At 44.9% G+C, this 24,523-nt stretch overlaps 1 protein-coding gene and 1 non-coding gene across 2 annotated transcripts in view; both read right to left on the bottom strand.

The window, feature by feature from the left end:
- Positions 1-24,242, bottom strand: part of CECR2 (CECR2 histone acetyl-lysine reader) — a 122,436-nt gene extending 98,194 nt beyond the window's left edge. The window contains 1 exon segment of the mRNA XM_068971538.1: positions 24,117-24,242. Coding sequence (XP_068827639.1) covers positions 24,117-24,242 — 126 coding nt within the window.
- Positions 2,207-2,310, bottom strand: LOC138079371 (U6 spliceosomal RNA). Its single transcript, XR_011144853.1, has one exon. It is a non-coding gene; the product is annotated as a U6 spliceosomal RNA (small nuclear RNA).
- Positions 24,243-24,523: the final 281 nt, after the last annotated feature.

Genomic DNA, 24,523 nt, shown 5'->3' with positions numbered 1-24,523 from the left:
ATAAACATAATTGATATATGACCCCAACTATAATCAAGAGAAGACAAAAATTAAATACATAATAAAAAGCATTCCAAAACGTAAATGCTTAAGCATGGACTCACTAGAAGACACGGCAGTCATATATGTTAAAACAGAACCCAAAATAAAAACACAGACCAACACCGAGCTGAGGTGTAACCAATTAACTATGATCAGTGATGAGTAAGATACGATACAGGATATTCCCAAACGGTGAAAACCTCTCATCAACATTTCAAACAAAACAGTATGATCTTCCCTTGGTTCTGAACAGCGGCACTACTAAAAATCTTGGTACATGTTTTAACACTGCAAAAACTACCTTGTGTTGACAGGTGAAACCGTGAGTTTGGATTTAAGTCCCAGTTTTTCCTCTACCTGCATGAAAGACCTCAGGATGGATGTGTGACATCCAGCAACCCCACGCCCATCCTCTCTCAGCCAGTGCTGCCTCTGACCTCTGGCACCAAAAGGCCTCCACAGATTCCCAGAACACTCTGGGGATGACACACCCCTGGGGATGGAACTGGGACCATGGTACTAGTCGCTTCAAGCCACTGTCCGACCAACTCTGTGTCCGACCCTCACCCGCAGCCCCATTCAATCTCCAGCTCGGGTCGGCAGCTCTCACCGAGGCAACTGGCACAGCCTGGTGGCTGCCTTTCTAGTTCCAACCTGCTGCCTCTGTACTAAGAGGGAACTAAACTCTACTTTCCATTTAGCCAACAAATATTTTCTGCACACTGACTATATGCCATCCTGCTTTAAACATTATAAATCACAACATTCTCTCCTGCTCAAACTAGAATAGCTCATCACCTATGGCAATTTTTCAAACAGCGCTCTATTTTTATCTGTTTTATATACTGAATTCCTGCATAAAATTTCCTTTTAACAAAGTGATTCACAGCTTTAAAAGTTTGAAAACCCCGACTTTCAGAATAAAATCAAATAACCTTCCTATCTAACCATCACCTCAGCACTAACCGAGCCTCATCTCCTGTACCCCCCTCCACCTTGCAGATGGCCCCACAGTGCCATGCCCTCTCCGGCAGGGTCTCTTCCTCCCTTCCACATGGCCCGCCATCCTACTAAGTGGCTCTCTCTCTGTGCCTATGCGCCTGTTAATTCTCTACCCAGCCTTCCAGGCTGAGAAAGCTGTGAATCCGTCCCAATTCTCCTACACCCATTCCCCAACAGGCTCAGCTATTTTTTTTGTAAAGCTACTAGTTCTGCTGTATTTTGCACACTTCCATTTTACAAATACTGTACTACAACAGTCTGTTTGAACAGCGACCTCTATAATATCTCCCTTTCTCTCTCAGATTTTGCAGGCAGCGACCAAGTCTTTTACTTTACTTTCTGGCACCTGTCAGTGTACAGAGCTCTCCTCCCCTCAAGGGTAAGCTGACTGAGGGATATTAGTAGGTTTCTCTTCTTCTCAATCTAAAAGATAAATTTCCCTACCCAAGTGATCAAAATAAATATCACTAACAGTAAACAGCTTCCTAGGTGGCATAGTAGTAAAGAAATCGCTTGGCAATGCAGGAGACCCACAAGAAACGTGGGTTTGATCCCTGGGTTGGGAAGATGCCCTGCAGAAGGAAATGGCAACCCACTCCAGTATTCTTGCCTGGGAAATCCCATGGACAGAGGAGCCTGGCGGGCTACATTCCATGGGGTCGCAAAGAGTCGGACACGACTGAGCATGCAGGCACACACACAACCAATGTTTGCACGAAAAGAAGGCCACAGAAGCAGCAGTCCTACTTGCGGCTTGGGGGAAAAGTTTGCAGCAATCCAAAAAATATCTGCTTCATGACTATGCTAAAGCCTTGCTGTGATATGGATCACAACAAACTGCGGAAAACTCTTAAAGAGATGGGAATACCGGACCGCCTTACCCTATTCCTGAGAAACCTGTACACAGGTCAAGAAGCAACAGTCAGAATCAGATATGGAACAATGGTTCAAAATTGGGAAAGGAGTATGTTAAGGCTATGTACTGTCACCCTGCTTATTTTTTGTTTTAAATATTTATTCATTTAATTTTTATTTTTAATTGAAAGTAACTGTGTTACAGTATTGCACTGGTTCTACCAAACACTAACATGAATTAGCCATAGGTTTACCCATGTGCCCCCCACCTCCCTCCCCCATCCCACCCTCTAGGTTGTCATCGAGCAAAAGTATGGACTGCTTCACAAATCTGCGTTTCATCCTTGCACAGGGGCCATGCTAATTTTCTGTATATTCTTCCAATTTTAGTATGTGTACTGCCGAATCAACTATCACCCTGTTCATTTGACTTATATGCAGAGCACATCCTAAGAAATGCCAGGCTGGATTCAAGGCTGCGCAAGCTGGAGTCAAAATTGCCAGAAGAAATATCAACAACCTCAGATATGCAGATGACACCACCCTGATGGCAGAAAAGTGAAGAGGAACTTTCATCCTTGAGTTGGATGAAAGAAGAGAGTGAAGAGTTGGCTTAAAACTCAGTGTTCAAAAATCGAAGATCATGGCATCTGGCCCCAGCACTCTGCGGCAAACAGAATGGGAAAAAGGGGCAACAGTGACAGAGTTTATTTTCTTGGGCTCCAAAATCACTGCGGATGGTGACTGTAGCCACTGAAATTAAAAGACGCTTGCTCCTTGGAAGGAAAGCTGACAAATCTAGAGAGCATATTAAAAAGCAGAAACATCACTTTGTCAACCAAGGCCCGTACACTCAAAGCTACAGTTTCCCAGTAGTCATGTACGGACGTGAGACCTGGACCATAAAAAGAGCTGAACGCTGAAGAGCTGATGCTTTCGAACTGTGGTACTGGAGAAGACTTGGAGCCTCTTGACTGGAAAAAGATCAAACCAATCAATCCTAAAAGAAGTCAACCCTGAATATTCAGTGGAAGAAATGATGCTGAAGTTGAAGCTCCAACACTTTGGCCACCTGATGCGAAGAGCCAACTCACCTGAATCTAGCCAAGACTGAGGGCAGGAGGAGAAGGGGGTGACAGAGAATGAGATGACTGGATGGCATCACCAATTCAATGCACATGAGTTTGAACAAACTCCAGGAGACAGTGAAGGACAGAGAAGCCTGCAGGCTGCAGACAATGAGGTTGCAAAGAGTCCTGACACAACTGATTTCAACAGTAACAACTTGAAGCAGCTTCTGACATGAAATAGTAAGTACCCAATGACACATATGAAACAATCTTACTAAAACTGTTTAACTTGAATCTAATCTTGAGTTAACAGAAAAATTCAAAACATGTAACATTCTATAAGACAACTGACTGACACTCATCAAAGGGTTATAAAAAGCAAAAAGTCAAAAGGACTACTCTAGATGAAAAGAAATTAAATAATATCCAGGTACAATGCAAGAAGGCAATGGCACCCCACTCCAGTACTCTTGCCAGGAAAATCCCATGGATGGAGGAGCCTGGTAGGCTGCAGTCCATGGTGTTGCAAAGAGTCGGACACGACTGAGCAATTTCACTTTCACTTTCATGCATTGGAGAAGGAAATGGCAACCCACTCCAGTGTTCTTGCCTGGAGAATTCCAAGGACGGGGGAGCCTGGTGGGCTGCCGTCTATGGGGTCACACAGGGTCGGACACGACTGAAGCGACTTAGCAGCAGCAATGCAAGAAACCTTGACCAAAACCAAACCAACAATGAAAGATATTTTTCTGATGGGGGAGGGGGAGGAACTGAATATTAGATTAGATAATACTATACATATGATTAAGTAATATTATGAAACTGTTTTCAATTTTCCTTAGAAGTATTAATAGTATTGTGGCTATAAAGGAGAATGTTCTTATTTTTATATTGTTCTTAGGCAATGTATGCTGAAATATTTAAAAATGAAATATTATGATGTATATAAGCCTTTGACTGTGTGGCTCACAAAAACTGTGGAAAATTCTTAAACAGATGGGAACACCAGACCACCTTACCACCCTCCTGAGAAATCTGTATGCAGGTCAAAAAGCAGCAGTTAGAACCGGACATGGAACAATGGACTGGTTCCAAATTGAGAAAGGAGAACGTCAAAGCTGTATATTGTCACCCTGTTTACTTTACTTCTATGCAGAGTACATCATGAGAATGCCGGGCTGGATGAATGAAGTACAAGCTGGAATCAAGACTGCCAGGAAAAATATCAATAACCTCAGATATGCAGATGACACCATCCTTATGGTAGAAAGTGAAGAGGAACTAAAAAGCCTCTTGATGAAACTGAAAGCGGACAGTGAAAAAGTTGGCTTAAAACTCAACATTCAAAAAATGAAGATCATGGCATCTGGTCCCATCACTTCATGGCAAAAAGATGGGAGAAAAAAATGGCAACAGTGACAGACTTTATTTTCTTGAGCTCCAAAATCACTGCAGATGGTGACTGCAGACATGAAATTAAAAGACGCTTGCTCCTTGGAAGAGCTATGACCAACCTAGATGGTGTATTAAAAGCAGAGACATCACCTTGCCAACAAAGGTCCATCTACTCAAAGTTATGGTTTTTCCAGTAGTCATGTATGGACATGAGAGTTGGACCGTAAAGAAAGCTGAGCACTGAAGAATTGATGCTTTTGCACTGTGGTGTTGGAGAAGACTCTTGAGAGTCCCTTGGACTGCAAGGAGATCCAACCAGTCCATCCTAAAGGAAATCAGTCCTGAATATTCATTGGAAGGACTGATGGCTGAAGCTCCTATACTTTGGTGACCTGATGCGAAGAACTGACTCACTGGTAAAGACCCTAATGCTGGGAAAGACTGAAGGCGGGAGGAGAAGGGGATAAGAGGATGAGATGGTTGGATGGCATCACCACCTCGATGGAAATGAATTTGAGCAAGCTCCGGGAGTTGGGAAGCCTAACATGCTGCAGTCCATGGGGTCACAGAGAGTCAGACACAACTGAGCATGAACACGCATTTTATGCATTATAAAAAAAGTGCTAATTTATGTTTATACACAGTGTGTATGGGCTTCCCGGAAGGCTCAGCAGTAAAGTATCCTCGCCTGGAGGAGGAATGGCAACCCACTCCATATTCTTACCTGGGAAACCCCATGGACAAAGGAGCCTGGCGGGCTACAGTCCACAGGATTACAGAGTCAGACAGGACTTAGCAGGTGAACAGTTCTGTTCAGTTGCTCAGCTGTGTCCAACTCTTTGCGACCCTATGGACTGTGGCACGCGAGGCCTCCCTGTCCATCACTTCCAATGAGCAGTTGAACGACAACAATATTCACGTTGTCTGAAGCAGAACTATATTCTGAAGAATTATCCTCTTCTGAGAAACCAGTAATATATATGTTGCTCAGACAATCAGAGAAAGTATCTGTATAAAATTCACCAAAAAATTTTTCTTCACTCAAAATTTTGTGACATGTCATTTTTTGAAAATTTTACACCTATAATATATACAAAGTTGGAGCAAAAACTTAATGGAGCAAAATGTGAATGATAATGACAATCGCGAATTGTATAATGAATCCGTGATCAATATGAAACTCTAACAACGTTACACGATGATATCAATTGTATCAAGTCTACAAACATGTCTCCAATCAACAACATTTTGGCAACAAAACATGTATTAAGACATCTCCAGTTAATAATGTGATAACTGCATGCAGGTGTAAGAAACACTACAGAGAAACCCACGCACTTTGCTCAGTTTCCTCCAATACTAACACTTTGCACAACTCTGATATTACCACCAGGAAACTACATCCACTGATCTTCTTCAGATTTCTCCAGTTTTACTTGTACTAATCTGCATGCGAGTTTGCATTCATAGCTTTTCATCCCATTAATCACTAAGTACTTGAGGAATCGAATCCAAAATAAACAAATTAATTGTTTTTGCTTCTTAAATTATCGTGTACCAACTATCTCAATCTACTCTCTATTTTCATCATCAAATTCCGTCCTCCAGAGAAAGCGCTAACACACACAATGCTGATGCTTTTGTAGTACCACTGCAGCCAACTTTTCTTTAAGATTTATTTATTTTCTGGCTGTGCTGGGTCTCCCTTGCTGCATGCAGGCTTTCTCTAGTTGTGGAGAGTGGGGGCTATTCTCTAGTTGCGGTGCGCAGGCTTCTCTTTGCACTGGCATCTCCAGCTGCAGGGTATGGGCTCTAGGGCACCTGGGCTTGGGTAGCTACGGCACACTGGCTCAGCAGTGGTGGCTCTTAGGCTGCGGAGCACTGGCTCAGTAGTTGCGGCACAGGAGCTTACTTGCTCTGCGCCATGTGGGATCTTCCCGGACCAGGGATTTAACTGATGTCCCTTGCATTGTAAGGCGGATTCTTAACCACTGAAACACCAGGAAAGCCCGCTGCAGCCAGCTTTTTGAGGAAAATCCCCTTTCACGAACCCAGAATGAAGATTATGTCTTTTTCAACATAAAATAATTTCTGTATTCTCCAGAATTAAGCTGAACTTTGCTTCTAAGGGTTAGCCCTCTGGACTGTCCCAGACAGTTCTATGCAAATAGAAAAATACCACTTACTTCTTACGAGATCAAATGAAGAGCTATAAAAATACTTCTCATACACTATCAACAAAACATGCAAAAAGCAATTATAAAACCACAACTATAAAATCTCTAGAAGAAAACACAAAAGAAATTCCTGGTGATCTTAGGTTAGGCTATGCTTTTTTAAAAACAATACCAAAAGCATGATTAAAAAAAAAAAACTGGTAAGTTCGATTTCTCAAATTTAAAATATTCTGCTATTCAAGAGACACTGTTGAGGAGTTCCCTGGTGGCCTTGTGGTTAGGATTCTTGGCTTTCACAGCTGTGGCAGGGATTCAGTCCCTAGTTGTGGAACTGAGATCCTCCGAGTGGTGTGGCAAAAAAAAAAAAAAAGACACTGTTAAGAGAATTAAAGATAAGCCCTAGAACAAGGCTAAGAAAAAAATATTTTCTCAATATGCATCTTATAAAGAACTTCTATTGTAAATACACGAGAAACTCTCAAAACTCAATATTAAGAAAACAACCCAATTTTTCAAATGGGCAAAAGATTTTTTTTTTAATAGGCAAAGAATTTAAGAGCTAATTCTCCAAAGTACGTGGATGGCAAATAATACTCAGTACAATTAGTCATGAGGCAAATGTGAATTCAAAACACAACAAGATAGCAGTATATACCTATTAGGACAGTTTTCAAAACAACACTGACAGGAACACACACCAGACAGGGAGAACTGAGGCTCACGCACTACTGGAGGGAATGCCAGAAACCGCGGCACTGTCTTCCAGAGGGAACCGCACACTTTCCAGCGCTCAACAATCCTGCTGCTCAGTGTTCACAATGACACCTGTACACGAGCGCTTAAGCAGCTTTATTCATGATCGCCCAAACTAGAAATAGCTCAAACGGTCTTCTGAGGAGTGGATAAACAAACCGGTGTGTCCCAACGAAGGAATATTTGGCAATAAACAGAACTAAGTGCTGACACACGCCACAACAGGAATTAACCTCAAATGCACTCTGCCAAGTAAAGACATCGAACCCAAAGAGCCGCATACCATACAGTCCCATTTATGTGACACAGATAAGTGACTGCCAAGGGCTGGAGGAAATGCTTAGTTACCAAGGGGCATGATGGAAGTTCTTAGCGGATGAACCTATTCTACACCTTGACTGTGACAGTGTTCCACAACTGTAAAAACTCACAGCATGTACACTAAACATGGGGGCTGTTAATATGCATAAAGTATACACTAATTGAAATAATTTAAAAAGAAATTTGTTTGGAAAACAATTTGGCAGTTTCTTATAACGTTAAGAGGACCAAACAATTCCATGGCTAGCTATTTACTCAAAAGAATGATAATATCTACACCAAGACTTACAAGTGAATACGTGAAGTGAAAGTCGCTCAGTCGTGTCTAACTCTGTGTGACCCCATGGGCTCCTCTGTCCATTGAGCTCTCCAGGCAAGAATACTGGAGTGGGCTGCCACTTCCTGCTCCAGTAAGTGAATATACAGAGCACTCATATTCGTAACAACTGAGACACACAATACAGACGCCTCTCAAAATCATGCTGACCAAAGCCAGATACAAGGGAACATGGACTGTAAGACTATTTATGTGAAATTCCAGAGGTGGCAAACTAATCTACAGTCACAGAAAGCAGATCAGTGACCGTCTCAGACAAGAGTGGAAGTCGACTGCCAAGGGACACAAGGAAAATTCGGTGGTGACAAAAATGTTCTATATTTTTGCGGGTGACTTTTGACCGCGGTGTGCAGCTTGTGGGATCTTAGTTCCCTGAACAAGGATCAAACCTGGGCTCTCAGCAGTGGAAGCACAGAGTCCTAACCACTGGACCACAAGGAAACTCCCTCAAAATGTTCTACATCTTGACTGAAGTAAAGATACTCCAAAGGGTGCATGCACTGGTCAAAACTCAAACTACATACTTAAAAAAGATGCAAGTTTATTGTGTTTATAGTTAACAAAAACTGATTTTAAAACACAACGTTAATGAACACTTGACTCTTAGCATAACCCTATGGAATGAGCAAAAAACTCTCCAACAAAAGAAGCTGAGGCTCAGAGAGAGAGTCTGTCCACACCCTGAGCACTGCCTGGACTGGAGCCAGTATTATTCCAATGAAATCTTTTTTCCTTATTATTTCACCTCACATATTTACAGCTTGAAATTTACATCATTTGATCCACTTTTCCCTATTACTGGGATAAATTACTTGGCTTCAATCTGCTTAAAAACTATCCCAAAAACCAAACAAATGTGTGATCCAGGATAGAGGTGAAGGACAACATCTATAAAAGTCACTGTGGGGACAAGTGACAACATTCAAATATTGATATATCACAGAATTACTGTTATTTTCTTAAATGTGAATATGCTGATGCGGTCATGTGGGAGAGGGTCCTATTCTTAGGAAGCGCATGGCAAAGTATTTCAGGATAAAAGTATCACATTGCCAGCTTACTTTCTAATGGTTCATCAAAAAAGAAAACATGAAGTAGAATGTTAACAACTGGTGAATCTAAACTAAAGGTATGCAAGGCTCACCTAACTTGTCTTTGAACTTCACTGTAGGTTTGAAACATTTTTAAGTATAACAAAAAAAGATCTGAAGCTTTACAATTTTTTTATCATTTACAAATTATTTTACTTTGTGAACATTTAGTATATCAATGTTTCTCCACTTGAGATGAAATTTCCAAGAAAAAAAATTTATAAAATCAAATACTAGAAACAGTTTTGCATCGAACACTTTTAAATCTACGAGTGAAAACTATAAAAGCCAGTCTTCCCCTGGTAGTTCAGTGGAGAGGAATCCACCTGCCAGTGCAGGGGACACAGGTTCCATCCTTGGTCTGGGAAGATCCTAAATGCCTCCGAGCCTAAGCCCGTGCACCACAATTCCCCCAGCTTGTACTCTAGAGTTCACAAGTCGCTGCTGTAGAGCCGGCGTGTTGCAGCTGCTGCAGCCCACGCGCCCAGAGCCCATGCTGGCAGTAAGAGAAGCCACTGCAACGACAAGCCCGTGCGCTGCAACGAGGGGCAAAGCCACCGGGACCCAGAGAAGCTGAAATACGCAAAATCTGAATAAAACGACTTCTTAAACTAGGCATGCCAACTTCTAAGTGTGAAAAGAATGATACAACTTGAAAATAACAATTTGGCAACTATTATGGAATGACTGACTCAGGCAAAGCACCCTGCAAGGATTAAAATGGGTGAAATTTTGATGGTAAACAGGACGTTTACATAGCATCTCCCAACCAGTTAAGGGAAAAACAGTAAATTCACAGCGGAGAGAGCTGGCAGACACCACCTCAAACCAAGCAATGAAAGTTAATAATAACCATCGCCATCGGACTAAGTGACATCACGTGACTCTTGATCTGCTGCCCTAAGGACACACCGCTCCTTTAGCACTCCTGCCAAAACACAGGACCTCAATCTCATCAAGAGAGTGCATACAACCCACCCATATTGAGGGACAGTCTCAATTTCAAAAGGTCAAGGTTATGAAAGACAAAGACTGAAAAACTACTCTAGGCTAACAGAGCGGAAAGAGATCCAACAGCTAAATGCAACACCTGATCCTACATTAAAAACCCAAGCCACCAAAATAATTTCTAAAATAGTACTGAATTTAAAATCAGAAAAATCTATAAATTACACATTAACATCTACAGATCTTATTCAGTATTAACCTCCTGATTCAGATAACTGTACTATGGTTATGTAAGAAAATGTCTGTGTTTAAGGCACAGCAGTACAGTGTATAGTGTGTCACTCAGTCGTGTTCGACTCTTTGCAACCCCACGGGCTGTAGCCCGCTAGGCCTTTCTGTCCATGGGACTCTCCAGGCAAGAATACTGGAGTGGCTTGCCATCCCCTTCTCCAGGAGACCTTCCTGACCCAGGGATAGAACCGGGCTCTCCTGCACTGCAGGCAGATTGTTTACCATCTGAGCTACAGGGAATTTCTTTTTAAGGCATAGAAACACTGATACATTTAGAAGTGAGGGGTATCGTGTCTGCAACTTACTCTCAGGGAACAGACAGGTAGTTCTTAGAGGCAGAGGTGGTGTGATGGGTAAATGGGTCAGCAGGTACAAATCTCCCTTCATAAGGTAAGTCCTGGGGATGTGATGTACAATATGGTGACTATAGTCAACAATACTGTGTTGTATTGATGTGTATGTGAAAACTGCTAAGAGAATAGATCTTAAAAAGTTCTCTTTGCAAGAAAAAAAATTTGTAACTATATGTGGTATTGCATGCTAGCTAGGCTTGTTGCAGCGATCAGCCCTTAATATATACAAATATGGAATCATTATGCTGTTCACTTGAAACTAACATAATGTTATATGTCAACTGCATTTCAATTTTAAAAAAGTACAGATAAGTTGACACATAAGAAACACTAAGCAGTGCCTGGAGCACCCACAGTGGGCACCAAATTCACATTAGTTTTTGTCATGAAATGTAAGATAAAAATTTGACTATGACGTTCAAGACGAGACTTCAAACATGGTAATGAGAAGTCTAATGAACACAAACACTAATCATATCTTGGGTAGAAAAAAAAAATCTTTCTGTCCATGGCTGTTATGATAGTAAACAACTAAAAATAAAACCTCAATGCTCCATTGAGGATTGGTTAAATAAAATCAGGCCATAAATGCTCCGAAGCCATTAAAGTCACAATGTATGCTATGAAAGGGCATTCTACATCGTGTATTATTGTTAACTGAATAAAACAGGAATCAGAATAGTACGTAAAAGTATGAGCCCATGTTTATAAAATATTTAATACACGCACATATCCTTCTTTGCGGGGCAAGGAGTGCAGACTCCCTCAGATGCTTGGGGGTTCCTGCAGGATGGACAGCAGTGGCAGTGGTGGTGGGGGGAGGCTGAAGTCTTCCTATTAATCCCCCTAATTTCTGCTCCTCCAAATGCAAGAGTTTGCTTTGCATTGAGGCTTCTTGTTGTGACCTAACTGCTTTTTCACACTAGCCTGGTAACCCTTGTGTTTCCTAAACTACAATCCCAAGAATGGGGATTAACCCAGTGCATCTTTTCAGGCAAGATGTGTCAGGTTACCAGCCAGGATACAGACTTAATTCACATGGGAGGAGAGAAAGAGGGCAAAGGGCAGGTAAAACAGTCAGATTACCTCCCCAAAATTTTTGTACAGCCAGGAAAGAGATAAGACAAACAAATAAGTGAAGGAAATACTCCTTTCTATGGAGCTGTTACTTCCCCAGGCATGGGGAACTGTGATTAGAAAGAACATATCACACTGCTGGGCTTCCCTGGTAGCTAGTTGGTAAAGAATCCGCCTGCAATGCAGGAGAACCCGGTTTGATTCCTGGATCAGGAAGATCTGCTGGAGAAGGGATAAGCTACCCACGCCAGTATTCTGGCCTGGAGAATTCCATGGACTGTATAGCCCACAGGGTCGCAAAGAGTAAGGCACAACTGAGCGACTTTCACATCACACTGATAGCTATCCTGTTTGTACATAAACTCTCATTACAGAAGGATCAGAGTCCCATTTAAGTAGTAGTCTTCAGTTCAGTTGCTCAGTCATGTCCAACTCTTTGCGACCCCATGGACTGCAGCACGCCGGGCCTCTCTGTCCATCACCAACTCCTGGAGTTTACTCAAACTCATGTCCATTGAGTCAGTGATACCATCCAACCACCTTATCCTCTGCCATCCCCTTCTCCTCCCACCTTTAATCTTTCCCAGCATCAGGGTCTTTTCAAATGAGTCAGCTCTTCGCATCAGGTGGCCGAAGTATTGGAGCTTCATCTTCAACATCAGTCCAGTTTCAGCTTCACCATCAGCTACACTATCAGTAGTAGTCTTCCAGATCACTAAATGCTAACAGAAAGAATCTAGGAACTGGAGAGTTTCAAACAGTCAGCATGATAAGCAAGAGTAAATCTAAAACTTTAATGATAAAAAGGGCACATTTCTGGGCCCAGATTTTCATTTTCATCGTCCTAAACAGGAAGCTAAAACAAGGAGTGACTGGCAATCCTAGGGATGGGGTCACTGCCACCCCACCTCCCAACAACCAGAAGGGGAAGAAGAGTGAAGAGGACTGCCAGCACAAAACAGGGAGGAAAATTTGGAAACTGACTCTTTTAAAAAGCTGGGAAAGGGTTGTCCCACAATGCACCTCTTCAGCAAGGCACTAAAATGTTAACATGGGAGGAACTGAGGATTCTTCTTATATTGCATATTATTCATGAAAAAAATTTTTTAAACATTCATTCTTTTCCACCATTCTCTTGAGCCTCCTAGAGAGCTCTCTTCCTCTCATTCCAGGGGAATGCAGTTTTAGCCGCTCCCTCTTCCTCTCTCCAATAGCCTTCTCTAATGTCATCTCTTGCTTCTGCTGTTGTTGAGTGGCTGCTAAGTCACGTCCAACTCTGCAACCCCATGGGCTGCAGCACGCCAGGCTCCTTCCTCTGTTCTCCACTATCTCTGAGAGTTTGCTCAAATTCATGTCCACTGAGTCGGTGAGGCTCTCTCTAGCCTCTTCAAATCACCAACCCAATGGCTGTTTTCAACTGTAATTTCCCTGTACTTCCCTGAAACACTCAGCAATGCAGACCCTAGAACTGTGCAAGCATCCTGTAACCACGCACAAGCAGCTGCCTGAGCACCTAAGGATATCGTCATTGAGCAGCACACCTGCCACGATCCTCCAGACCCCATGTTCTAGGACAAGCCACACCGCTTTTCAGTGCAGCGTCCCATCACTTGCAGCCCCAAACATCCTCACCCCATACCACCTTCCTGATGCACCTGACACCATCATCCAGTTCCACTCAGAGCCAGCGACAAAGGTCTCTTCCTGTCCCCGCTGCCTGCAGCATTTTATACCCACCCCACTCCTAGAGTAAAGCCTAGATGTCAAAACATGTAGTACTCAGGACATTCTTTGTCTAAAACTTTAAGATCATTCATGTCTAAAATTTCAGTGCCTGAATAAAAAAGATCCACACAGTGGGTCTGGCATTCCAGGCCTGCCGCAGCATTCTGCCTCCATTTTTCAGTGGCCCTCCACAGAAGAGAACTCTGATCTCCTTGCACTGACTTCCTCACTGTGACCCCCTCCCGGCCCGGCCTTCTCCAGGCAGCACTTAACTCAGGACCCCAGAGGCCTCTGAGCTCCTGCAGCCACGGCTGCCCCCAGCGAGCCACCCTTTCCTCCCCCACAACCCTACTCCAATCCCCCAGGGCAGCAGCAGAACCGCACCCAGTCCCTTCGCTCCACAATCATTCCGGGAAAGTCCGTATTAATAAAAGTGACAACCGAGAAAGGAGACTGCCTGGGATTTCAGATTCCACTCTTCTTTGTAATTTCACTACCACTTTAGATTTCTGTAACATGCAACTCTAAAGTACAGTTATATATAATGAACAGAGGTGCTCCATCAAAAGTGACGAAAATCTAGCTATATGGACACAGGTATTCTCAACACTGCTACAACGTTCCCCTCCCAATCCCCAACACTCAATAAGGAAAGCTGGGGTGCCTGCTTCAACAGCACAATGGAAAATAGGACAGAAAAGGTCTTTCAGAATCAATGTGTGGGATACTAACCCAAATCAATACCAGCCTAAGAGTGAAAAAAAATAAAATCCCTTAATCCTGACACAAGCGAAGTTTCTCTCAGTCACCTTTCCCCTATCGAAGTGTCCCCTAGACAAAGAAATGATAATAAAAACTGTCTCTCACACCTAGAAAACTCTGCAAACACAACCTTTCAGGGAAATAAAAGAGACACAATGGGGGTGGGGGAGAAAAGATTTGCTAAAGTAGATTTGCTAATTTAACACATTTTCTGTCAAGCAAATCAACTGTCCTCAGTGCATTGTTGTTGAAACAATGACCACTCAGGGAGTGGTGTTCATCAAAAGCAACTGCCTACAGAAAAACACCCTCCCCTCAACCAGACTGCTCACAGCACTCTCAGCTGTAAGAACTTACCCCATTCTTAGCAATTATTAACGGAAGGCGATTTGAAGGTTCAACATTAGAACGATAGTAAACAGTTTAGAATAACCATGGCCCCATCAGTGCCTGTTTGCACTTACTTGCCGATCACGGGGGAGCACAGAAGGGTGCAGGGTCTGTGGTGACGTTCAGTCCCAGGGCCACACGTCACCCGAAGAAAGCCCAAGCGGCTGCTGTTGACGTTCGGTCTCTAAGTCATGTCCGACTCTGCGACCCCATGGGCTGTATGCAGCACCCCAGACTCCTCTGTCCTTCACCATCTCCAGGAGTTTGCTCAAACTCAAAAGGCTGGGCTGGGGCCAAAGCTGAAGTGACTGTGACAGTGAGACGCACAGGACAGGACATATGTCCAGTGCCCATCTTCTAGGCCACACAAGGTCAGGGTTCCAAACGGCGCCTTCTGAACGTCTCTACAAAAACCGCATGCGCTGGGTGTGTGGATGATCGACATCACTGAGTCACGGCCGGAAGGGCCCGACTCCACACCCGGAGGCCCACAGTGTGTGACGGCTCAGACCGCCACCACGCAACCTTTCCTGCCAACTAAAATGATGCCCACTGTGAATCCACTAGGCCCGCGGTGCCACCAGAGCCGAGGCCACACAGAAGGCCCAGGTTCTGCCTAAATTACACACCTCGTACTGCCTGAGGAGCTCGGTGCCCGCACATGGGCACACACACACACTGTCCGCACGCACACACGGGACCGCAAGCACACTCACCACCCCCTGCTTCATTCCCGCGAGAGGGCTGAGAGAGGGCCTCCTTCAGGTATGCACGGCGTCGGAGGTCCCTCTCCACAGCCCCCCAATATGGCACGGGTGGCATCGCGGCTCCCTCTAGACAGCCCACCAACTTGTCCTCTTCCCCTAAATGATTTTGGGTGGGGCAGGTGTGTAAGGGTGTGTGCGTGTAGGGGTGTGTTTGAGTATCAGTCACTCAGTTGGGGCAGGTGTGTAAGGGTGTGTGTATGTAGGGGTGTGTTTGAGTATCAGTCACTCAGTTGGGGCAGGTGTGTAAGGGTGTGTGTATGTAAGGGTGTGTTTGTGTATCAGTCACTCAGTTGTGTCCGACTCTTCGCGACCCCATGGGATGAAACCTGCCAGGCTCCCCTGTCCATGGAATTCTCCAGGCCAGAATACTGGAGTGGGTAGCCGGTCCCTTCTCCAGAGGATCTTCCCAAACCAGGGATCGAACCCAGGCCTCCTACATTGCAGGTGGATTCTATACCAGCTGAGCCACCAGGGACGCTCTAATAAAAGAATTAACAAAGGATCTGTTTCCCAGATAGAAACAGAATAGAAAGGGAAAGACTAGAGATCTCGACAAGAAAATTAGAGATACCAAGGGAACATTTCATGCAAAGATGGGCTCGATAAAGAACAGAAATGGTATGGACCTAACAGAAGCAGAAGATATTAAGGAGAGGTGGCAAGAATACACAGAAGAACTGTACAAAAAAGATCTTCATGACCCAGATAATCACAATGGTGTGATCACTCACCTAGAGCCTGACATTCTGGAATGTGAAGTCAAGTGGGCCTTAGGAAGCATCAATATGAACAAAGCTAGTGGAGGTGATGGAATTCCAGTTGACCTATTTCAAATCCCAAAAGACGATGCTGTCAAAGTGCTGCACTCAATATGCCAACACGCAATGGCACCCCACTCCAGTACTCTTGCCTGGAAAATCCCATGGACAGAGGAGCCTGGTAGGCTGCAGTCCATGGGGTCGCTAAGAGTCGGACACGAGCAACTTCACTTTCACTTTTCACTTTCATGCATTGGAGAAGGAAATGGCAACCCACTCCAGTGTTCTTGCCTGGAGAATTCCAGGGATGGCGGAGCCTGGTGGGCTGCCATCTATGGGGTCACACAGAGTCGGACACGACTGAAGCGACTTAGCAGCAGCAGCAGTGGCCACAGGACTAGAAAAGGTCAGTTTTCTTCCCAATCCCAAAGAAAGGCAATGCCAAAGAATGCTCAAACTACCGTACAATTGCACTCATCTCAAAAGCTAGCAAAGAAATGCTCAAAATATTCCATGCCAGGATTCAGCAGTACATTAACCATCAGGATGTTCAAGCTGGATTTACAAATGGCAGAGGAACCAGAGATCAAATTGCCAACATCCACTGGATCACTGAGAAAGCAAGAGACTTCCAGAGAAACATCTACTTCTGCTTTATTGACTATGCCAAAGCCTTTGACTGTGTGGACCACAGCAAACTGGAAAATTCTGAAAGAGATGGGAATACCAGACCACCTGACCTGCCTCCTGAGAAATCTGTATGCAGGTCAGGACGCAAGAGTTAGAACTGGACATGGAACAACAGACTGGTTCCAAATTGGGAAAGGAGTACATCAAGGCTGTATATTGTCAGCCTGCTTATTTTACTTATATGCAAAGTATATCATGCGAAATGCCAGGCTGAATGAAGCACAAGCTGGAATCAAGACTGCCAGGAGAAATAGCAATAACCTCAGATATGCAGATGACACCACCCTTATGGCAGAAAGTGAAGAGGAACTAAGAGCCTCTTGTTGAAAGTAAACGAGTGAAAAAGTTAGCTTAAAACTCAACATTCAGAAAACTAAGATCATGGCATCTGGTCTCATCACTTCATGGTAAATAGATGGAGAAACAATCTAAACAGTGACAGACTATTTTGGGGGGGCTCCAAAATCACTGCAGATGGTGACTGAAGCCATGAAATTAAAAGACGCTTGCTCCTTGGAAGAAAAGTTATCACCAGCCTAGACAGCAAATTAAAAAGCAGAGACATTACTTTGCCAACAAAGGTCCGTCTTGTCAAAGCTTTGGTTTTTCCAGTAGTCAGGTATGGACGTGAAAGTTGGACTATAAAGAAAGCTGAATGCCGAAGAATGGATGCTTTTGAACTGCGGTGTTGGAGAAGACTCTTGAGAGTTGCTGGGAGTGCATGGAGATCCAACCAGTCAATCCTAAAGGAAATCAGTTCTGAATATTCATTGGAATACTGGAAGGACTGATGCTGAAGCTGAAACTCCAATACTTTGGACACCTGATGCATAGAACTGACTCATTCGAAAAGACCCTGATGCTGGGAATGATTCAAGGCAGAAGAAGGGGATGACAGAGGATGAGATGGTTGGATGGCATCACCAACTTGATGGATATGAGTTTGAGTAAACTCCGGGAGTTGGTGATGGACAGGGAGGCCTGGCGTACTGCAGTCCATGGGGTTGCAGAGAGTCAGACACGACGGAGTGACTGAACTCAACTGTTTTCCCAGGCTGATGATGGCAAACTCAGCATAAATAAATCCCTTCAACCCTACACAAAGAAACATTACATCCAGAACGGGACTGCCTATGGGGAGGAGTCCCCCCCACCTCAGGGCCCAGTGTTCTTCAGGGACAGGAGGCACCACCGCCACACACGCGGCAGTGGTCAGCACTGAATACCTTGGTGCAACAAGGCTGGGAGAATCCTGAGCTCAGTACCACCATCTGAAGACTCCTATCTAAATCACAGAAAGAGAATTCCAGAGTTTTCCAGAATAAACAAGTTTACTTTCCAGAATAAATAAGTATTTGCTAGAGGCTCCTGTAGAGAGGACAATATAAAAGCATTCAAGGAACAGAGTCCCGTGAAACAGGAAAATACAGGCAAGGGAGGCACAGCTGCCTGGAAAGCTTCGCCATTAAACTTAGGACAGCCCCAGACCAGAACCTTTACCCGCCTCCATTCAAAGTTCTACGTGTTGAACGATATTCAATTTAAGTGAATAAATAGAAGTGAAGGGAAAAAACACAACTTAAGACCTTCACCTTCCTGAGTTTCTCATAATCTCAAAATACAAAATCTTAGTTTGAAAGGACCTCGAAGACAGCGGAAACATCAATTAAGCTACCTTCAATGTAATGTATTTGCAGACAGGATTTCCACAGAAAGACAAATTCATACAATCTATGAAGACATGAAGTGTGGATGTGCTGCATTCGTTTGGTACAGAATTAATTTCTAAGACAGGGACCCCAACACAGCATATCAAAAAAGAAAGTGAAACTGTTAGTGACTCAGTTGACTCTTTTTTTGGCGACCCATGGACTGTAACCTGCCAGGCCCCTCTGTCCATAGGATTTTCCAGGCAAGAATATTGGAGTGGGTTGTCATTCCCTTCTCCAAGGGATCTTCCCAACCCAGGAATCCAACCCGGGTCCTCTGGCTTTGCAGGCAGATTCTTTACTGTCTGAGCCACCTGGCCCTAACCAATGAGCTCAGGAAAACTTTTTGGATCAGTTACCTGTGCCATGCATGCTGAGAAACATCTCAGGGGAATCGCAGCACTTTGGCCAGGGGAACATCCTAGAAATCACCTAGTCCAGAACTGTCTTTTTATAGATAGGGCATCTGAAACCAAATGATCTGCCTAAAACCGCAGCACCAGGTAGTGACAGACGTGGGTCCACAGTCCAGGTTTCTGGCTCTCTGCATGATTCCTTTGACCAGTACCTTCAATCCCATCAGCTATATCTAAGGCCATCTAGTTAGAAACTTTGGCTTCTGTCCCCCTGGACTCTGTCCACACTCACTTTTTATCTAAACCACCGTGCGCACTGGCAGTTTCCCAGCAATGCCAGAGCTCCTCATTCTTACCCCCAACCCAACACACCACAAGAAGCCAGCCCCTAAAAAAAAAAAAAAAACTGGAATTCAACCCTCAGCCTCTCCCGATCAAAGGGCAGACAGTCGGTTGTACCAAATGCTTCCATGTTGCCAAGTCGTATTTTGGGCTTCCTCACTGTGTTCCAGAAAATTAAGCAAGACCGAACTGAACTTCCATGGTAAAGCAAGCCACATAAGTTGCCCTTCAGAGATGAGAGAATACTGCCCTTTCCACAACTGGAGAATCTCTAACTACCCTTTAAGCTTCTCGAACAGGCAAATGAAGATGAAGACAACAACTTCCCCTTTAAGACCCTGGTATAAGCAGAATGGGACCTAGGGTTCACCTTGGGGGGGGAGTTACACTCTGAGGGAGCAGTCCCCCCTTTCAGGTTTCAAGATCTGTTATTCACATCCTGTTCTTGGGCTTTCCTCCTCAGAGAAGGAGCATATCCTGAGTCTTCAGGAGACACTGCTCATCTGGTATTTTCCGTTCGATAGATCATTGTAACTAACTACTAATGTTTGCATCATGCAGCATGTGGGCTCCCTGACCAGGAATCTACCTGACACCCTGCAGTGAGGCGCAGAGTCTTAACCACTGGACCGCTAGTCCCACAAACTACTAGTTTTTAAATAATTTTAAGTCCCCTATTTCCTTCAGTCCTGCTCAAATGCCATCTTCTCAATGAGGCCACCCACACCTTTGCAATCCCATGCACTGTAGCCTACCAGACTCCTCTCTGTCCATGAGATTTCCCAGGCAAGAGTACTGGAGTGCGGTGCCACTGCCTTCCCCAAGGGATCTTCCCGACCATTTCAGGGGATCAAACTCAAGTCTCCTGCACTGCAGGTAGATATTCCTTACTGTCTGAGCCACCAGAGAAACCCCTCCCACACCTAATCACCTTATTTTAAATTGTAACAACCCACCCCCCCCAACCTGGCCCTCTCTGTGCCAATTTATTATCATCTGTCTCCTTCCACTAAAGGAGGGGTGTTTGTGTTATATTCACACCTGTATCTCCAGCACTTCATATACTGCATCTAGCACACAGTAGATGCTAAGCATTTGCTGAAAGAACCAAATGAAAGTGTCCCTCTGTATTCGGCAGAATACGGATCCTTTAAGATCTGTATTTTAAGATCCTTTAAAAGGATCTTTTGTACCCCACGTTATTAAGAGCCGAAGAGCTCTAGATCTGCACTGTGAGATCTTGGCCACTCCTTCTAGGCCCAGCCTTTCGCTTTATACATAATGAAAACTAAAGTGGAAGTTGTGTGACACAGCAGCGCCAACAAGGAGGCTGAGATCCAGGTGAGAGTCTATGCAAGAAACCCAGCCTGTCTAAACTTCCAATTTCCTCATCTGCAAAACTGCTAATTCCCAGTAATGATTAATGATGATGATGGATAAAATGAGAAAACATTTGGGAAATGTACAAAGTGCTATACAAGTGTCCTCCACCGTTAGGCTACTTGATCTGCCGAAGGTCACAGAGGCAGTAGTAGCAAAACAAGCATAAGAATTCAAGTTTTCTAACTCTGATCCAGGGCATCTCATGTCATGAAACTAGCCTCTGGTTCCCCTATTCAAAGCCAACTGAAATCTTTCATCTAGTTCAAGGCCTTTCTTTTAACCTTTGTATGGTTGGAGTTGCTTTCAAAATTTGATGAAAGTGACAGGAAAGTACATACATGTACACCAACACAAAATCTCCTATAACCCATCCTTGGGCCCCAGGCCCAGAGAACTAAGACTGATGTACCAATAAGTTTCTCTCAGCAAGTTTTTTTTTATCACCTATTTTCATAATTATGAATAATATTTATGAATAAACATAATAATGCTCAGTAATTCATGCCTAAGGATTCAACCCAAAGGACTCATTCACAAAGCAGAAAGCTCGGGGAGAAAAAAGTACACGGGACTTTTAATAATAAAAATCAGATTATTTTGATCATGTTGCCATTGTATGAACCAGGTAATTCTACATGACCATTTTCAAATAATCACACAGAGGCCCCATGGTTTCTTCTCTGGAGAAAATATACCCAGAATGTTTATAATGGAATTTCTCCCTGCAACCCTATACCCATCACAATTAACTCCAGACAAGACTACTGAAGATGGTCTATCCTCCCTTAACCGCAGTCTAGTTAAGTATGATGCTATTCACTGTAAAGAGCACTTGTTAGGGGAAAAAAGAAAACCAGTACTAAATCTTCAGGAAGGTCAATTCACCATTCTTCATTCTCTAATCAGGACAAAACATAACCAGCCTAATCCACTGGAATGTTAAACAATCATAGAAAACTTGATATAGGTGAAGTGGTCCCGAATTTGATAATCCTGAGGCAAAGGAGTGTGCCATGAGCTTCTTTGGTAAGCCATCCAGTTAAGCAGCTAGTAACAGATGTTTCATAATACCAACCACTGAATTCAGTATCATTAACCTACAGCTGTCCAGCTACACACAGCTCAGTCTCCTCATCTGGAAAATTAAAATGGGCCACAAATACGCTGTGAACGTGTTTGGGAATTTCTAAGTAACAGTTTTTATCCCTGAGTGGTGAGATTATGGGTGATTTAATTCTCTTACCTATATTTTGCTATAATTTTCAAGTTTTATATTGTGATTATGCACTGCTTTTTAAAACCACAAATTTTGAACTTAAAACGTCTTCACATTTGCAGATTTTTGATCTGATGACTGCAGAACCCCTATCTGTGGGGCAGCAACACAGATGTCCCTAAACACAACCCAAAAAACAAGAATCTAGTATACTCACTCTTCTAATTAAATCCTGCACACTCAAGGCTAATTAACAGAGGAAAAAGGTTTTCTTACATGCAAAAATAAAAATATCCATGCTTTGGGGACCAGTTAAATGGAAGGTCTTGACCTCTTACAGAATTGTACCATGAATGCTCCCAACCTGTCAGCTATCTAAGAGATTGCCTTGTTTAGATAAACAGAAGCCAAGTCCTTGAAGATTCTGCTTCCTAAATTTTCTGTAAATCCATGGGTTCAGTTTGGTTGTCAAGGGTAAGATGAGTACTTTCCCACAGCTGAAAACTAGTTTCCTAAAAAAGCTGATATCCAACTTCTACCACTTGGTATTATTCATTTCTATCTTTTAAACTTACAGTAAATTAAGATTATAGGGTCCTTCCAGTCGTCCTAACAGGTACAACTCAGTATTAGTACTGTTTTTTGTTTGTCTGTTTTTAAGATTCTTCCAGTGCATCATAAACTGTAATCAAGTGATCCTTCTTCAACCTTTCAGAATAGTAAATTACTAGATTAAAAACAAAAAAAAATCACCTAACCAAAAAAAATTTCTTAGAGAATCAAAACTGATCATGTTCTCAGTAAGTTCTGCACTCTCAGAATCAAATTTGCTAGAAACCTAAAACTTACTTTGAAATTTTAAATTTCTGATAATTAGTGAAAACTTAAACCTGTATTCATCAAATTCATCAAAACATATTCATGTGAAAAAGATTACAGAAGAATTGCAGGAGTAAGTCATTATTACTTAGCCATCGACTGAACATCTCCAAATTATAGAGATATGGATGATCACCATAATATGTACAAGCTGAATTCCAAATATTCATTCGTATATACTTCAAACAGCATACACGTTAACTACAACCACCAAAAAAGTGTCACTTCCAAGAAATACTGGGATCCGACGCGAAAACACTCATCTCAAGTGGCCCTGATTATTCACCTGTAGCAACGATTTTTCACTTCTGTTATACATACAAATTGGACCTCTCAGATCAGGTTACATTTCCTTTTGGAATTAAAGCAGCTAATACTTAGAAACCACAGATTTATTTCTTAGAACATAAGGCGTTATTTATAAATTACTCTAGATTTCTGTAACAATTTAGGACAAAATTAGTTACCTTTTTTTTTTTTTCAATCAACCAAATCGGAATATTTGGATTTTTGAAAGATGAAGTTTTCTCCACAGTGTTTTTAGACGGGGTTCGTGAACTCTAACCTGTAATTCAGCACCGCCTCAGTTTTATCACATTTCAGGGAGAAAATGGGGCAGGGGCAAGTTTAGCGGCACCACGACGGCATTGTCACCACAACACCTCCCACCACAGCCACCATTTTGAGCAGCAGAATTAAAGTGCTGAGGATTTTGACCAACTCAAAGGAAACACGGGGTCTTCGGGACAGTTGTGGAGCAAGTCCTGACGCTCAGCATTCCCTAATCTGCCGTTTCTCCCCCTCAGTCCGCGGGAACCGCCGTCCCACTCACATTTTTAGAAAAAGCCGTGCTCATCCGAGTCACGTCCCAACTTTGAAAACGGCGTGCGGCGCCGGGCCCCCGCACCCGAGGCTGCCGCATTGTCGTCGCCGCCGCCGCCGCCCGCCCGCCCGGCGGCCCGCACCCTCCCGGCTGCCGCCGGGCGCGCCCCCCGCGGGCGGCGGACCCACGGCCCCCGCTCGCCGGCCCGGCCGCGCCGGTCTCGCACCTTTGTCCGGGGCCGCGGCACCGACCGGCCGCGCGCTCGGCCCCAGGCGGCCGGGGGAGGGGTCGGGGCGCCGGCCGGGGGCGCCCGCCCGCCAGCCCGCCGGGCCCCACAAAGCCCGCCGCCCGCTACGCTCACCGCCCGGCCCCGCGCTGCGGCCGCCGGGACGCCGCCCGGAGTAACGGCCCAACTTTCCCCGCCGCCCGGGTCCCCTCAGCCCGGACCCCGACCCCCGCCCGCCCACCCGGGCCGGCCGGGAGCGCTCCTCGCGCTCAGCCCCCCGCTCAGTCCCTCGGAGTCAGCCGCTCGGAGGTCCCCGCGCGCCGCCGCCCCGACCCCCTACCCGGGTCCCGAACCCCCGGCCCGGCCCGGCCCGCGCACCTCGATCTCGAAGTCCGGCAGGCGGAACGCCGTGCGGAAGAGCGAGCAGAAGTGCGCGATGGCCGGCACTTCCCACCACGAGCGCAGCTCGCCCAGCCCGGCCGCGCCGCCCTCCTCGGGGCGCATCTCCGGCCGCGCCGCCGCCTCCGCGCCCGCCGCCCGCCCGCTCCCGGAGCCGCTCCGGCCGAGCTACCGCGGCGGCTGCCCCGGGCCCATCGCGCCGCGGCCCGGCCGCCCAGCCCGCACAATGTCGCCGCAGCTCGCGGGGAACAGATGGGCCGGGGGCGGGCGGGGGCGGGGCCTCGGCACAACAACAACCCCGCCCCCGCCCCCGCCCGCCGCCCGCGGGCCGCGCTCGGGCGGGGGAGGGGCGCCCGAGGGCCGGGGGGCGGGGCTGCTGTCGAGCA

This window comes from Capricornis sumatraensis, chromosome 4 (genome assembly GCF_032405125.1).
Source record: "Capricornis sumatraensis isolate serow.1 chromosome 4, serow.2, whole genome shotgun sequence".
In the NCBI taxonomy this organism is placed as follows: Eukaryota; Metazoa; Chordata; class Mammalia; order Artiodactyla; family Bovidae; genus Capricornis; species Capricornis sumatraensis.
The sequence above is the reverse complement of the archived record's forward strand: the minus strand, read 5'-3'. Positions and strand labels throughout refer to the sequence as shown.